Below are 18,453 nucleotides of genomic sequence, written 5' to 3' on the forward strand. Positions count from 1 at the left end.
GAGCCAGCCCAGAAGAAACATGTGGCAGCAGGGAATGGCCTCTGGGTACTTGACTCAGGCCTCTACCATCTGAGATAATGTGGTTAGACAAGGTGGTCTCAAACCATTTATCAGCCCTGCAAACTGTAAACCCTCTGTTCTGAGATCCACAGTCCCTGTCCAGAAACAGTTGTATCACCCATTGGATCTCAGTGTGAGCAATTCCACTTACTAAACTGGCAGAAAACAAACCTAACTAAAATTTTTATCTTGTATACAAGCATCATAATCAGTATAAAGAAAGATTCAGAACCATGCAATAGGAAGTAGAGGCATGGGGGAGAGAGAGAAATGGGAAGCAGGACTGCTCTTGCTGGCTCACTACACCATGAGTAATCCTTTTGAGAAGAGATACCCAACAGAGGAAGGACAAAAAAAAAAAAAAAAAAAAAAGGCCTCTTTTTGTATCAAACCCCAGTCCTGGCCTCTGCTCTCAAAATTTTTCACAAACTTTATCCAACAGCTCAAAACAAAACGCATGAGTAGGACTTGGAACGGAGCCCTGCACTACTCAGACTTGATTCTGAAAACAGAAGGACTAAGTTTCTTCCAGACTTTTCTAGGGTACTTTCACTAGAGTACCAAGTATTCTGCAAACATTAACTGAATATGAACACTGTCAAATTAGCCATCCTGTACAGGTGGTAGACCAAGGGCACAAAGATGTTAAGGTCAAATACATCCACCACTGACTTTTCCAAGGACTTTGCATTAGATGACATTTTACTCAAAAGGTAGCACCTTTTACCTTCCAAAAAAAACCCCTGACACTCATCACTTCTGCAGATCAGGGCAGAGAATCCCAACAGCCGCGTCTCCACCTTCTTCACTACTCACTGGTTCTAGTTTCTCCCATTTCCCTCACACCTACAAGTCCATCCACGACTCCTTATTGCCCTCCTATCTAGAGACAAAAATACAGATAAATAGTTGGGGTTTTTTTGCTAGCCTCTAACAGACAACTGAACTGTTTTCACTGAACTGTATTTCAAAACCAACATATTAAAAAAATCAGCCTAAAAGACAGACACACAGAACAGGAACTTTTAAAACAAATAGTTGGAGTTTTAGAGATAAGCAATGGAAAACAGGATCTCAGAACGGGAAATGTTTGACAGTCTAAAAGTATGCAATGCTTCCTGGCCTGCCTGAAAGAAGCATGATGCGCTCATTACGTGCTCCGTAAAATTGATGGACTTCCTTAGTATTCTTTTCCTAGTTTCTAAGTATTTTGGTTTTGAAAATGAAGAGGCAAGTAATTCTAGTGTTCTCTGTGGATAATCTTAGTTGGTTTTATGATAAAGGGAAAGTCTGTTGCCCATACAAGTTAGCACAGATTTCAACACAGATAGGCCAACTAAGACAGCAAACAGTCCGGTCTGAAGTGGCTCTCCCTTTCCTTTTTCATTGCTTAGGATTTCAGGGATAATAAAACTGTCACAACCATCATAAATGAAAGCTACACTGTGTTTTCACCATATTAGATCTCTGGGGGTTTTTGTGCATGTGCGCAACTATTTGATAACAGTTTTGTGAGCCCTAAGAAAATATAACAAATACTTTACATACTCATTCAGGCACACGTGCAATACTGAATCAGAATCTACATGGAGCTCCAGACAGATCCAGAGTTATCCAGGAACATGGACATAGTCCTTAGATGCTATACCTAGAGAAGGCCTTGTGGCCACATCTATACTATAAATGACAGCAAACCTCAGAGTAAGTGTAGAGCCAGCAGTTCAGATGACTTTTGCCCCCTCTGCTAAGGGCTAACTCCCTCTGAAGGGTACCAGCTGCATCCACACTGCACAGTGCTCAGCCCAGGCCCCCTCCAGCTCCTCTGGGTCCCCAAGCCAGTTATCCTCTCTTGTGATCTTTGGTTCTAGGCACCTATGCAAAGCAACGGTTGTGGTGCTACATGGAAGACAAGAGCTCTTGCAGTATGGGTACATGTTAGATGTCCACAGAAGGCAGGCTGGGAGCAAACTAACACACAGGCTAGGTGGGTGACTAGTGAAACAGAAGCTGATAAGGGACCAGACTGATAAGCTACTTGACAGTGTAAATGCATCCAATTTTCAAGTATTATAGAAAAACTGCCACAAAGTCAGTGTCACACTTTATCAAACACATTTTTCTTTGAAGTTCACAAGTTAGAAAATTTTGTGAAGTAATATACAATGCAAGAATAGCTATTATAAGAGATCACTTCAGAGTTTTTGGAGCTGCTTAATTCTACACTCCTTGAGGAAAGACTCTTTTTCCTTGCTGGAGATATCAGACAAGGTCATGCTCGCCATTTTCTGTAAACAAAGATGCCCAGAGAAACATCAGAAATACTTGGGGAACCTAGTCTAAAAAGATCTCAGCACTGTCATTTAGGGTCAGACACACCCCACCTAACCCCTTTCAGAATTGCACCAAATACCTGTACTTTCAGGAAAGTGGAGTTCTGAAGACAGGCACATCATGCTCCAACTGGAAGAAGCTGTTAAAGTTCACTTACAGCCTGAGCACTTTTAAAGTGCCTATGTGGAAGGAAGATTTTGGAAACTGAAGCCCTCTCTATACTTTCTGTGCACTCAGAAGTTTGGCACCAAGTTGTTCTGAAAATTTGGTGCTTGTTATCAGATGAAAAGCACTGAGGGCTGGACAGACAGCCTTGGCTTCCCTCTAAAGCAGACTCTTATAAAGACCCTTTTTCCTGGGAAAACCTACTCCTCATTTGAGAGATACAAGCAATGCAGACTCTACAATGACTCTATGCACTGGGGACAGGGAAAAGAAAATTAAATCTTCCTAGATTCTGACCTTTGTGCCATGGAGAATCTCTCTCTTTAGGAACTAGTGATGAGGAGGACAACAAAGGCTGTTGGAGTCTGCTCAGAGATGGGAAAGGGAGAGCTGGAACATTCAGTTCTCACTGAACTGGTGAGAGGCAGTCCAATACCTGCTCCCAGGAATAAAGTAGTTAGCTGAAAAATTGTTTCTACCCTCTGTTATATAGGGCCCATTTAAACCACAAGCAAACAGCCTACAGGAGCACCAGCAGGAAAGGAACAAGCTCAAAGGTGGAACTGCATGTCAGGGCATATTTTCCTTGCTTAGGGGTTTTAGTTTCCTTTTTTTGTTTGTATTTAAATAAATGCTACATTTCTGCCAGGTTGAGCATGTTATTCCACACTGCAGCATCCAAAGCACAATGAATCACTTAGCAGATGTAATCCCCCCCCTTCCCCTCCCTCTTCCTATGTTTGTTTTACTCATTATCCCATCAAAGGTTTGGTTCTCTTACTTTAATCACTTCTGGGGCCTGCTGAATTGAAGCTGGAACAGAGTCTCTGGAGGCAGCTCCAGCATAGCTTTTTTGCCCTGCAAGGAGGGACTGTGAAGGAGTTGTTAAAGTTTCCTGAAGAATCTGCATCACTTCCCTCTCCTTGGACAAGCTTCCCTTGCCTGTCTGGAATTCCACCAGTTCCTGGGCAAAGTCCTCAATGCTTTCCAGGATACGCAGCAAAAGGGCTTTGTCATCCTCTTCCATTTTATGACCATTGGTTTCCATGATTTTTGACAAAGGGGAAGTGGGGTCAATGGGTTTACTTTTGGGTTCAAGAGCCAGAGGTAGTACCTGCCTACGCTGCCAGCCAAACACTTGCAAACAGGCAGGTTCACTCTCCTTTAGAGAGGGTTCCCTCAAAGTACTCTCCATTTTCTGTGAGAAGCACTCCAAGTCCAGCAGCAGTTTGTCTATCTCTTCCTTGTCTACCTTACTGCACATCTGTTCTCCTTTGGAGACATCAGCTTGGGATCCACGCAATATAGATTCTGAAACCGGTTTTAAAGGAGTAATTTTCTCAGAAGCATGGAAGAGCTCAACATCTCCCACTCTGGCACGTTCTGCTTTAGCAGTGGCATTTAGATCTGAACAACCAGCTAGCTGGTAGCTGCGCTCTAAACTCTCCCAGCCCCCTTTCTGCTCTGCCTTCTTTATTTTCCCTAATATTCTTTCCCCATCAGACTCCTCCTCAATGTACAGAGCTTCAGTGGAAGATGTGCAGTCAGAAGGGCTTGTGACTGGTAACTGAGGTAGAGCACAAGCATCTTTCACAGCTCTCACACTGTTCTCCTGTGGGATGCTGTAAAGGGAGTTTGAGGTAAAGTTCACAGTACTTGTTTGGATGGACTGAGAGGTGCTTGTCACCTCACACCAATCACCTGGTAGTCTGAGAGGAACTGTACTTGAGGATGGCAACTGAATAATATCTTCATACCTAGGTGGCTGCTCATCTCCAAATACTGGGGGAAAAGGAGTTTGCTGCAAGCCATGAAAACAGTTAACTAATTCTGTCAAGTCACTAGCTTCCTTGTGTCCTGGTGGCTTGAGCTCAAAGGGTAGCTTTTTCAGGTATGAAGAAAATCTTGTCATCAGATTCATATATATCATTTCTGGATTAGCCAGGGGATCATTGGCATTCCCTCCACTAACACTGTCTGCAGACTTCTTTTTGATGCAATGTTTTATTATGTCTGTGCACTTTTTCAGATCCTCTGAACACTTGAGCAAAATGTCTAAGCACACCTTAATATCTCCACCAGAAGAACCATCTAGCTTGTGTTTTTCCAAAATCTGGGTAATGAAGTTTTCTTCAGAGAAGGAATGAGGGGAGAAGGAAACCATGGGATCCATGGTGACTTCTGGAGCATCACTGCTCTCCTGCCATTTCTCCACAGGTGAGGGACTCTGCAAAAAGCCACACGGAGGGCAGTTCTCATCATTGTTTAAGTGCCCATAAACGAAGTCAAAATCAAATGATCGTCTGCTGAATGATTCTGACCGAACTTTCCTTCCCTTCCTGTAGACCACATGACTGGAAGAGTTTTTGAGCTTTTCAAAGGAGAATTCCTTTATTTTACCACTGGCAAGGTTTATTGCCTCACCAGTAATGTCTTTTAAACTGCTGGAAGCTTGCACTGAAGAGCCCTTTTTGATTCTTGGATTATTTGGGAGGATTTGCTGATAGTCCTCATTTCCAGGCAAGGTAAGTCCATTTTCAGGAACAGGAATTTTATGGTCTAGGTTGGCATCTTGGACACCAAGCTCTGCACAGACACTGTGGTGGGCAACTATGCATGTAACACCTTGCTTAAACACTTGGCAAGTCCCTGTGCAGTAATGCACGGTGTGCTGAAAGTGCTGGTCTATCACCACACTGCTGTAGCAGTTCACAGAAGTGACCATAAGCCTGTAGGTTGCTGCCATAGCACAGACCACGCTTGGAAGTGATGCTTCAAAATTCACCATGAACTTAACAGAAAAAAGTTCATGCTCCCACTTTTCACAGCTACGCCAGATTTAATAAAAAAAAAACAACATTCAAATGTCAGTTGAAAGCATTCAAACTACATGAGAAACTACTGCCTGGGAAAGCCCTAGTTAAGTCTGGAGTGGTATCAGCAGTACAGTTACAACAATCAGTGCAACATGCATATGGTTTGACTTAAGGCAACTTGATTCTTGTACTCCATGCAGAAAGCTTTGCTGATCAGAGATGCAGAACAAGCTGCTCCATTTCTAATGGTCCAGGTAGGTTCTCCAGCAGGTGTCATAAAATTCAGCCAGCTCTCAAGCAAAAGTGACAAGACAATGATTTTTGTTTGATGCTTCTTCCCTCTTTTTGGATGGGTCGGTAAAAGATAGATAATCAAGTAGCATGTACAGACAAAAAATCCACAGTATGCTTGTGCAATTCCCCTCTCACACTGATAAGGTAGGTCCCTGCAACAGGAAAAAAGGTGAGAGTCATTGTAATTTCCATTTAATAGGCAGCCTTGTCTACTATCAAACATATGGCACCAGACCGTAACAACCAACACTCACGCTTGTACAGAGTAAGAGTAGGCTGATATTTTTCCTTCACTCAGATCTACCATGTAAGAACACTGCTGAGGAGCTAGCCTATATTTATACACAGGGTGTCTGTATGTTGCCATTTTAACAGCTCTATTTTAACTACTCAATTTTTTTTTTCAGACTTGCATTCCCCCCCCCCAAACTGAATAAAACATTACCTTTAATTCTAATGGAGCAAAGCATTTTGATCATGTTGTGGATTTCTGACTTTGATTTTCCAAGACTCTAAAGATAAGGCAAAGAGCAGTAGAGAAAAGCACTTTCAGGATTTCCAGGCTCTCTATTATAAAAAGCTGCAAACAGCCTGGAGCAAAGTAGATGAATGCCTGTAAGAATGCATGGCCTTTAGTAAAGGCCACATTGGCTTCCATTAGCCTTTCACCAAGGTCTCTGGGACCATGGCAAAATATTTTAAGGAGGAATAACTGTTTTTCTTTCTCTTACAACCCATAAATAGCAGCATATTTTATTTAATAAGTCCACTGGTGTAGACACCGAGAGCAGAAAGTAACATTTCTATAAATGTTAAGCCTGTGAAAACTAGGAATTGAGTGTTTTACACTTAGCATAGCAATTTCCAGCTGTACTTTCTATCATCATGGCAGAATTGCACCAGAAAAAACCAAAAGCTTCTTAACTTTGTCATGAAAAGATATGAAATCCCAGATTAAGTGGTCTTCAAAATTCAGACATTGCTTCATCTTTCCTCAACACTTCAATAATCAAATTAAAACACCCCAGTGAAATTCTGAGCACCCTCTATTCCTGTACAAACAGAAATCAATTTCACAAACCATGATTATATCACAGCTAGGTCACACTACAGCATGGCTTTATTTTGTTGTTTTCAAAGGTAACTATCCAGCACTATGTGAAAGGCCAGACCTGCATCTGATGAAAGGACTGCCCTCCCTGCATGTTACATGCCACCTATCTCGGCTCATAAGCCTGTACAAACAGATCACACAGAGGGGAAGTACCTTAGAGTTTGGTGCTGTTGTCATTGAGGACTGAGAATAGCACAAGACTGCTGAACATTCACATTTTATGTATTTTAAAGCCGTAATCTGAAATTGAGAAGCACTGGTTTAAGAGTATTTGATGGAGTTTGTAGTGTGCCATGTCAGCTCATTGCAATTAGGTAGAATTGCACACTGTAAAGAAACCTTCCCGATTTGGATTATATAAAGCATTGAAATGATTGCATTCAAGATGAAGAACTAACTGCTCCAACTACCATGCTGGTATCTGTAACAGGCTGCCACCTGCCTATCAAACACCGCAGGCCAAGCCGCATGTTGTAACAGAGCCAGCTCCTCAGCACAGTTCTGTGCCTGTCCTGTACTGCTCCCCTCAACACCCACTGGCACTGCCCCAAAGCCCCATAGGCATGGGAGGGCCTTCCAGAGGGATGATCAGAGGTATGGTGTGCCCAGCCACAGCAGTGAGTCAGGGTGCTAGGGGATAAAGGGTGTAAACAGAATCGTTTTTAAAGCCCGGGGTGCTTATACCATCAGGCATAAACCTAGGTAATGACTCCACACCCTCCAGTCACTGACTCTCAGGCTTCACTACCAGGTGTGCTAAATGCTCTACTGAGTCAGAGCCACAGTTAAAAAAAAAAAAAAGAACTACTGGCTCCCCAATGTCTTCATCTTCTAGGACTTAATGGGCTTTGTTCAGACAAGAAAACCCATGCTTCTATGCCTCCAAGAAGTCTAATGATCCATAGACTCCCTGAGACTGCCTTCTAACACATCCAGGGTAAGAGGTCTGCTGCTTTTCCTTTTCTGAGGCTCCACCAACTACAAACAAGCTTTCTGGTGTTTCCTAAAATAAAAGTTATATAATATTTAGAGAAAGTAGCGGTCTTCAGGACAGCAGATTTGATGAATTAATACTGCTTCCAAAAAAACATGGGACTTACTTTCTCAGAGCTCCTTCCTCCTTCTGTGTCATACATAGCAAGGAGAGACTGGTCATCTTTTTACCAGCAAAGAATAGTCTGGGTTTATACTTAATTTGGGAAATAATTACATCTTGATTAAGTTATTTCTTAATTAGAGAAATAATGTATTGGACTCACTGTCTCCTTCTCCTATATCACTTCAAGGGTAATTTCCTCCCCACACATGTACTCCTTCCACTGGGACTAAGTCTGTTTCTCCAATCCTTTAAGCCACCTTCAAACAATGAAGCTTTTTGCCAATAACAACACTCTTCCCACCACCTCCACTTCATACTTCCCAAATAATTTTAGGTGCTTATGCCCTAAATGTTTGCTCAACCATGTTACAAAGAGCTGGCCCTTTCTGCTTTAGTATAAGGCAGGCCCTCCAGCCATGTTTGCTGCATTCTCTAATCCTTCCAATTGGTCTGTATTTCTCTGGCACTATCACATATCAACATAGTACAGCCACAAACTTGTCAAGGCTAACACAAGACTGCTAACTCCTGCCTCTGTCATCAGCACCTTTTTCTGCTGTGTCAGGGAAGGAAGTAATCAAAGAATCAATATAAAAAAACCTGACATCCTCTTTTCAACCAGATTAACTAATGTCTTCTCAGTGATTATTTACTACTTGCTTTATTATCACTGTCTGCAAAAACATGCTAAGGTTATTCAAGGTGCTGGAGTAGTTGCCTTTAGGTATGGAAAACCCCCCCCCCCCCCCAAAAAATTGTATAGGCAGCACAAATGCTTACAGATGCAGAATAGAAACTATTTTTCTCATTTTTCCACTGACTTGACCAAGGTAGCACACACTCAACTTGCAGCTTTATTTTAGTGATGCATCAAACATGATCCAGCATGTAAATCTAGTCAAGACAAAACCTAGAAGTATTCCTGTTATCAGATCTAGGAACACGGTCTCAAGCTTAGCCTGAATGGGCTTTTGTTGTGACTTTCAGTTGGTGACTACTATTTATCAATAGCAATAACGGAAAGATTGAATGCGTTACGAAACATTCATACTTCATTCTTTTCAGCCTGCCATTTTTTTCCAGCTGTGACTCTAGAACAGCCCCCAGTTCAGATATACTGTAGAAAGATTCTGTAATTAGGACTGCTGCCACGAAACCAACTCCAGCCCTCAGGATACAGGATTGACTTCATAATATAAACTACGAATGAATAGGGCTTCTTGTGTGATTGCAGAATAATGCTTTATGTCTTTCCTATCTGCAAGATGCCATGAATCACTTTCCAAAGGAAAAAATTATTGCAGATATTAATGATATAAAAGGTTATTCTATAAGACACACAAGAAATTCTATTCATGCAAAGATTATGCTGGAGTTAAATAACTAAACAATGACAATATGTTAGGGTGGGGACTGTCAGCCAGTGCTTGACTTACTTGCAAACTGAAGTCTAGAAAGCTATGGGACACGCTTCTATTGCCTCTGGAAGTCTCAAATTTGGCAAAAATCTTCTTTAACTCCTATCTCCAGCACTAGCAAAAACATTATTAGTGATCAGAAGTTAGAAACCATCATAACATGCAGCATGGAGTAAACTAGCCCTTTCTGCACCAGCACACAGCATGGCTGTCACTATGCAACTGTGCTTGTTTCTAGTGGAAGAGGTGGTAGGATAAGCTCTCCAGTTTGGTATACCTGCAAAAGACAAACAGAAAGACAGACAGAAAACAGCTTTGCTATTTAGACAGTCATCAACAGTTTCAGAAGTATCATCCTAGCTATGTAATCAGGTATCAGGTCTTACCCTCTTAGAGAAGCTTCTGGTGCCAAAAAGCAGCGTATAACTGCATCCTCTTATTTAGAAATGCTTGACTTTTGTTTATGGCTTACTGAACAAAGCAGATTTGGGAGCAAACTATATTGATTATAGGAGACAAAAGCAGGCAAATCACAAAGCAATGTTTTCTTGCAAAGCACAACTTCCAGCCAATCTTTGGTACTTTGTCAAATAATAGCGGGGGTGGGGCAGGGGGAAGAGTATTGATCTTCTACACACTACTTCTACCCACTACAGAATGGTAGCAGGCCCTGAGATGTATCGTAACTTTTCTTACTGCCTGGCTCAAGTCAGAACATGGTAAACTTTAAGAGTCAAAAGCACACCACAAACGCACACTCTGAGGATGGAGATCAGAATAGATGAGGTAACTCAGTTAAGAGAGCTGTTCTGCAGCTCGTAAAGGAGCTGACACTGAGCCACACTCCTCGAAATCCAAAGGGTCTCCGATCACACAGCCAAGTAGTTGCTGCTTCAATGGCCCAGTTAACCATTGCCAGAATCGATAGAGTTCACATGACCACTAGTAATGTTAGACAGCCTTCTATTCAGTCACTGAAAAATCTTTGAAAATCTAGTATTAAAAACATCACCAGATGCTCATCTATGATAGAATCATATCAGCAGGAGCTGTGGTAAAAAATTTTTGTGGTAACAAATCCACTGCTGAATTCAGCAGAAGTGCTACAAAAAGCCATTTACATATGAACGGGAGACTAAAAAGAGTAATTTTTCCTTCTATACTGAAGAAGTTCAGAAGAAAAAAATCTAACCAAGTTGCTCTTTTGTCCTGTATTTCTTGTATATTTACAGCTTATAACATTTTGATGTCCTTAATGGCAGCATGTATAGTTATCCAAAAGAACTTTTCTGTACTTAGGACTTAGAGGGGAACTACAGCTGTGGTAACTTCTCAGTCCTCATGACCAGAGGGAATTTGACACACAGGCATACATTTCAGCTATAGTAAAACAAACCACTTAAAATTGCACCTATAAAGTTTTAGGATTAGAGGTGCTTGTACCACTTACACTGGCAAGGCATCCAGGGTTTAGTTTCCATATGTTTTAGCACCAAGCTATTTCATGCTTTAGAGACTGCAATGGACAGTGATGCCTACAAATCCTGACTTCCCTCAGAACCCAGGTCAGAGGATCTGACCTAGTCAAACCAGAGCACATATCTTCATCTGCTCAAGTGCTTCAATATTTAATTAGATGCACTATAGAAAAGGGGTCATGATTTTCAATTTGAGTATGTTCAACATCAGGTTCCAGCAAACAGGTATCAGGCTTTCTTAAGCTAACTTAAAAAAAGCTTTCAGGAAGATGCATTTCCTCACCTACAAGTACTGACACACTATAATCAAGCCACCTCTTTGCCTCTTCCAGCATTGCTAAGGAGAGTCTGGAAGAAAGATGTCTTCAAAGTCATTGCTATAGTCCTTTCCTGAATTCTGTCTGTAATTTGTTATTACAAATATATATAAATAAATATTTATATAAATATATAAATTTATAAAATAAATTTATATAAATATATAAAAGAGGTGGAATTCATCTAATTTAAGCTAGCCACCTAGAAATGAATTGTTAAGGTACTCTCTGCAGGCAATGCAGAGAGGCAGGCACCTCAAAAAGAAAAATCACCCCATGGAGCTTAAAAAATAATCTAATTTTGAGATTACAAGCAACATTAAATGAAACCCATCCTTCAGGATTAAACAAGAACACAGGAACAACTGTATCTGTCTCCAACAGTGGCTATATGCCAGTGCTCAAGGAATAGTATTAGGAAAAAAATATATGATATTTCCTAGGAGTACTCTCCTGGCCTCCAACTGTTTTCAGCTCATGAGAACTGTAAAGCTGGATGTAGTTTCTGTGTACTTAGTAACCTTCAAAGGATTTCCCTCCCATGTGCTTGGGCATTCCCCAGATTCAACAGAAACTTTTTGCATCCAGAGCATCTTTCAACAAGACATTCTACCACCTACCACCCCTTTCAATTCTGTCACTCACCAGCTTCAATATATCAGGAACTTGTACTGAAACAGAGCACAAACACTAGACCTGTATGCACATTGTCCACAGCATTCCTGAATTTACAGAATTCCACTTCATCCCTCTGCCTTCTCTTTTCCAGGATTATTAATCCTCACTTACTCAGTTCTTGTATAGAAGCCATTTTGCACCTTTGATCATTTCCAATGCCCTCTCATAAGCTTTTATGGTTCAACTACACACTTTATGATGCAGGAACCCAAACCATGTGAAATATCCAGAACAGATGAGAACCACATCCAGAAACAAATTTTTGAACTGCCTTTCAAAAATTAATATCACTGTATAATGCTTTCCCCTTCCAAGCCTCAGTATTTTCAGATAATACAGTCTTAAATGTCTGCTCTCATAACCACCTGGATTAATTCATACATTCTGACCCTCTTGCTACCTATCTTCAAAAGGAAACAATACTATTGTCCTTTGTAAAATGTGCAGGGAGCTACTGATAGAACGCTCTATGCAAGACAAAGGTATTAGCTCTTAGAGACCAAAATTTTCATACAATCTCAGAGGAGAGGTTAGGAGATGGGCAACAACAACAACAATCCAAAGGTCTTGAACACCTTGTCTGTGAGGAATGACTGCACAGGAGCAGGCATTTCAGACAGGAAGAGAGATGTCTTTGGAAGATTACTGTAATCTTCTACAAAATCATGAATGGCATGGAAAGGGTAGATAGGGTCTGACTGCTCACCTCCTCTTCCAACACAAGAACCAAGTGCAATCAAGCAGTGCTACAGGAAGCAGGTTAAAACAAGCACACATGCAGCAAACCTGTGAAACATCTCACCAAAGGATGCCATGGACCCAGAAAGGTTACAGGGAATCAAAGGGTCATGTTTTAATACTTCCTCTGACAAAAGTTACCACCTTTTGCTTGGGCACCACTTGATGCCCTTTAATTCTTGCCATGTTCAGGTGACAAAATAAACAGGGAACTATTGCTTCGTATTCCCATGGTTGCAGATTGCTATCATAATCCCTCATCTTATCCATCCTACTTCCAATCGTGTATTTTCCAGGCTAAGCTCCACTTTATTTGGTTACTCTTCTTACAAAAGCTGCTTCAGTCATGCTCTTCTGTGTTTTTCCCTAATCTTACAACTCTTTGGAGATGGGAGAATGTCTGCCCCTAACTTTGAGGGGGGCATGTTATTCATTACATGAACATACCATGGATTTATTTATACCATGGCATTGTTTTGCTCCCTCTCCTTTTCCTAGAGATCTCTGTCATTTCTATTTGCCTTTTTTTTTTTTTTTTGACTGCTGCTGAGTTTCACAGAGCTTTATCTGCATTACTTAAAAGATCCCTTTCCTGAATGGCACAGATTCTTAACAGCTCATCACTGCATAGACAGTTAGTTGTTTCTCCCTGTGCATGTTATTTTATATCTACTAGTATCAAGAATCACTTGCCTACCACCAAGTGCTGTGAGAACCTTCTGCAACTCCAGACACCTTTTGTTTCTGCTACCCTAATTTTGTGATTTTCAGCACATACTGTCACTTCATTATACAGCCTCTCTTCCAGATCATTTATAACTACGTTGAGCAACACAAGCCTGAACACAGATCCCCCTGGGATTCCATTAGTGATTACTCTTCACTAGAAAAGCTGACAGTTCTTCTACACTTTAACCAGGTATTAATTACTGAAAAAGCTACACTCCTACTCCATGGCAGTTAATTTCCTTCAAGAAGCATTAACAAAGAACTTTGTTAAACTCTCTCTGAAAACCCAGAAATAGCAGAATACTTGCTTGTTTGTCTCTTGTGCCTTCTTGTCCAATAGCTTTAGACCATCTAATTTGAAGCTGGACTTCAGCATTCTTGCAGTGAACCATGAAGGTCACTGCAATGGGAGCACTTAACAAGGCAGGCTTCCAAGTAGACATGACCTTGAGAATCACTGACCGTGACAGGATGATAAATACTGCTTTGCAGTCAGAATGGATTTGGAGAAGTAAATTTTTACATTAAGAAATCCATTTCAGTAGCTTTACTCTAGAAAAAAAAATAAATCCCCCAACACTAGCTTAAATACAACCTCTCCACATTTACAGCAGCAACATAAAGCAAGCCCAACACTCAAAAGAGATTTGGGCTAGTATCAATAACAGTAGTCTACACATTTTTTTTTTTTTAAATAAACCTGGCACTAGATCCTAAGCCATTTTTCTAAAATACTGACTTGCAGTTAGTGAATGCAGTATTATTCAGTGTAATTCCTTCAGGTTAAGTCACAGGGTTATCTAATATTCCAGTGCTGCTATACCCTTCACAAACACCAGCACGCAGAGTCCTTCAACACAAGTATGCTAGAAACTCTGTTGCGGAGAACCAATATATGGGCCTCCTGGAGGTTGTCATTATGGGTATCAGTTGGGGAGGAGGATGGTTAATAGTATCAAGAAAGATTTCACCTTTTTCAGCTTTTCTGAAAACGCTTTTTTCAGCTTTCCCTTTGCACTGAGACTTGGAACTAAAACTGACCAGACAGGAATTCATGTCCCATGAGACTGGTTTCCAGTTATACAGATAAGACTGCAAGAGAGTAAAAGCTCACACAATTTTTCCACGTAACACCGATCTGTTAAGTATAAATAATTTGCCAACTAATTATTGTTCCAGCCCCATGTCTGTATAGAACTACCATTTAATCTTAGCTCATTTAGCAGGCCCCCAATACATTAACATACATGTTGAAGCTTAACAAAGCCTTAGTAAAAAAAAAAAAAAAAAAAAAAAAAGGAAGCATAAGCCTAACTGAGCTTTGTCATGCTGACAGAAAATAAGGTGACCAACCAGAAAACACCGGAGGTGAACAAGTTTCAGAAGCACATAATTAGCAAGGCTCAGAGCAGATGTCAGAAAGCCAGCTTGATTAAGTAATATGTCTCTTAGCTGTTTATAACCTCATATGGAAAGAGATAATTTCATATTAGCAAGATACATTTATTTTCCCTGGAATCAGTTAATTTAGTATGAACAGTATGCAACTACTTTACACAAATTAAAGTGGTTTTATTAAAGTGTTAAGGTAACAAAGGAAGAGTTGTATCCAAGATGGCATTCCCTTAGTCATCAACCTTTGTTGATATTGAGGTTACAATCCACAGATTCCCCAAATCAGTCCTGGAAACTTACTTGTAAGTTAGGTAAAATTTCTCCTGTAGCAGACTAGCCATCTGCTAGTCATCTGCAGAATAAAATAAATTTTTAATTTAAAAACAACAGAAATTTTTTTCATTCACTGTCCACCTATTCAGAGCTTACACATTTCTCATTGTCGTCCTATCTGACTTCTTTGTGTCTTATCTGTGTCACACTGCTCTTTATTCACTTATTTTGGCAAAGTTCTATTTGTCTAAGGTGACAGTCCATTTCTCCAGGGTAGCCTCAGTTCCCAGCCCATACTTGGCCCCAGCTGGAGTACTATAGCTCTTCCATAGGTCAGCAATGAGAACAGTGAAATGCCAAGCTGGGGAGAAATGCTCTGCTTCTCTGCTGCATGCCCATCTTCTCCTCTGAGGCATAATCACAGGAGTAAAAAGCAAGCAGTCATTTCCACAAGTCATACCTTCCACAAGCCTATTCCTGCCAGCCTCCATCTCACACTCTGAAGAGGAGCAGCTGTTGAAATGTAACAAATTACGCCAAAAGGTGCAGCGTGTCCTAGCATTTATGAAGTTTGGCACTGCTACAGCTTTTACTGCTTATGACTCTGATAAGCCACAGCAGAGGCACAGATCAGTGTACTCAAAGCAACACATAATTTAAGGGAGCATAACTTTTCTATCCCCTTTCCTGCACCAAGGAAAATTAAGGGTGTTTTAGCCTGACATCCCAGTAAGACAGAGGAAGTAATTTCCCCTGTATCTTTACTAACCCAGGGAGCTTTACAAAACAAAAAAGGAACCTCCATTAATTTCTCTCTTTTTACCCTGTGTATTTAAACAGAAGCAGATTAAGAGAGAAGTGATATGCACAAAAACCAGAAAACCAGGTAAGTGTAAAGATTCCCTTATTCTAATTTGAGTGAACAACAGTGTTCACGTTCATTAACCTGAATATTCATTAAAATGAAGTCATTTTTAACAAGCTTGCTTGTTACATATGTGACCTCAGGTATTTCTTCCTGCATCCCATTCATACACTATTCTGCAATCAGAATTATTAATTTCTCCATCAGTATAGTATTTACATGCAACTTAAACATTAACTTTTTTTCCAGTATTATCCTCATTTTACCCTGCCAGAATTGTGGCAAGGAAAATACATCAGTTTTTGGTGCTCAAGGGCTGATCTTCCTAAGTATGTGACATTACAGAGTGTTTTCTATGTTCAAAGCACAGCACCTGCTCAGTTGCTACTGCCCTTACAGTCGTGCATCAGAAATTCCACAAATCAGATCCAGGGACATAAGCAGCAGAGGAAATACAACAGTGAAGTCTGGTGGAAGAAGCTTGTCCCATAATGCACATGAAACCAGTTCTTTAAGACAGCACTTAACTACCTCAATTACGAATGAGAAAATTCCCTTCCTCCCACAGTTCTACTTTGCTGTCCAGTTTCTGCCAGAATTGGATCAGAGGTTCTAAGTTCTAATTTAGTCTTCAGAAAAGTTCAGTTCTGTCCAACAGGAGAAAACCTAGTCTTATGGGGAAGAACTGTATGCAAACATTTAAGTAAAAACAGTATTGGAAAACATTTATACAAAGGTAGTGAAGCAAGACTGCACAGCAACCTCTGTACCGGACCAAGATATACCAAGTTCAGAGTTACTGTTTAAAGTCAGGTTTTCTGTGTAATTCAAGGGGGGGGAAGAAGTGCCACAGGAAAGATTAAGAAAGGTCCTTACAAAAAAAAAGGGGGGGGGGGCAGGGACGATGACAGACACCACATTCCACTGTGCAGCATCATATTTACACCTCCAGGGCTACCAGCAGCGAATGTTAGACCACAGGGCTCCACTACAGAGATTTCTCAACTGCCTGAGCCACAATATTTATCACCTGCATCACAGGCTGCAGCTGAAGCAAATGAAATGGATGCTTTACCAGTGAATCTCTGCAGTATCTGGCAGTCACACATCAGTCAACTTTAACTTGGGGCACTTTGCCCACAGCTACCTTTAACACTGTACCTCTGTGCAAATTATGAGTACAAAATAACATGACACATGACAGTGGTTGCAAAGGTCTAGGTAATGGAAACTGGCTATGTGCCATCAAGGGACTTCAACTTTTTTATTTTATATGAAGTCAAATGTAAAGCAGTCTCAACTGATGCATAATGTTACCATTTCCAGATATACATAAATACTGAAAAAAAACAAAACACCACCACTGTCTCTTGCTTCAACTTCTCAGAATCCAACAGCCATCAAATACATAATTTTACAAAACTGAGAGAAGTCTAGTAGTACTGACAATTTCCTCAAAGTTATCACAAAAATAACTTCCCCCTACATAACCTGTGAGAGCAGACCTACCAAGCTTGAGAGATTCACAAGAAATAATCAAGAGAGGATACAGCTAGCTATTTCAAGTAAATGCTTGGAAAACATATTTCCTGAAGCAGGCATCAGATCATATAAGATGAGGTAAAGCCATGAGACCACCACCAGGAAAAATGTACCCAGCCTTTCAGGCAGCACTTCAGCAAATAGCTTGGGGACTACTTGCCTCTTCTCTTGAATTCTTCCCTTTGCACTTCTAGCCTGCCTTTACAAGCAAGATAGGGGCACACACTGCATGTCTTCCAGGACTTCCTTCTTCAGTGTGAAAAACAGAGGTAATAAAATTACTCCTGGCCTTAAAAATATTTACATTGCTTGAGACCAGTGCCTTCTGATGACCTTCAGAGAGAATTACTCCAGCAGGAACACGTCCTTCAGTAAATCATGACATTAGTTATTCCATCTCTGTTTTACAAGTTCATGTCCAACTTAATCTTGGATTTGTCTGCCCATGAACCAAGGAGTCTTGTAGCCAAAGCTGTGCCCTTTCTAACTCCTGAAGAAATACTTCGGGGGGGGGGGGGATATAAAAATTCTACTGTCATGGCCACAAATTAACAGCTGCACTGAAGAAGATCAAAGGTCCAGCTACCCAGGGTCCTGGGACAAGTGGCAAGCATTCACAAAAAACAAACAGCCTAGTTAGGAGATGATCCTTCACTGGTGTTAGCCTCCTGCTTTACAACAACTAACCGCTTCGGGCCATCCTGAACTGGAAACTACACCCAGATCACCATGCTTAAAAGCCGCTATGCCTCTCAGCACTTTGTCAAAACTCTTTTGAGAGAAATTATAGCCTCGGCCTCCACCACACCACGTCGTACTGGTTTTCACAACTTAAACGCGCGCGATGCGAGAAGTATTTCCTCCCTCTCAGCCCTGTGCGTTACCCGGTAACTCCATTCAGCCACTGCCTCCCACAACGGCGGCTCTGCCCGCCTGCCCCGCTACCCGCCCCGACACACCCCGCCGCCCCCGCCGTTCCCGCTCCCCGCCAGAGCCCATCGCGGGCCGCTCGGCCCGCAGTTCCCTCCCAGACCCTGGCAGCGCCGGCACCGCGATCCCCGAGGCACTCCGCGCCGGCGGGCGGACGGACGGTTCACCACCGACAAACAAGGCGCGGGGGCCCGCCCGGCACCTGCCCCCG

General features: G+C 41.4%; 1 protein-coding gene across 1 annotated transcript in view; it reads right to left on the minus strand.

The window, feature by feature from the left end:
* The window catches only part of PPP2R3A (protein phosphatase 2, regulatory subunit B'', alpha), a 48,541-nt gene extending 38,978 nt beyond the window's left edge, over positions 1-9,563 (minus strand). Inside the window, exons 1-2 of the mRNA XM_010561142.1 lie at positions 9,316-9,563; positions 3,338-5,818 (exon numbers count right to left, since the gene is read on the minus strand). Of these exons, the coding sequence (XP_010559444.1) occupies positions 3,338-5,344 (2,007 nt within the window). The 5' untranslated portion in view covers positions 5,345-5,818; positions 9,316-9,563. The remainder of the gene's footprint in view (positions 1-3,337; positions 5,819-9,315) is intronic.
* Between the last annotated feature and the right edge of the window lie 8,890 nt (positions 9,564-18,453).

Source organism: Haliaeetus leucocephalus, unplaced genomic scaffold, assembly GCF_000737465.1.
Source record: "Haliaeetus leucocephalus isolate CR32 unplaced genomic scaffold, Haliaeetus_leucocephalus-4.0 Scaffold143, whole genome shotgun sequence".
Taxonomy (NCBI): Eukaryota; Metazoa; Chordata; class Aves; order Accipitriformes; family Accipitridae; genus Haliaeetus; species Haliaeetus leucocephalus.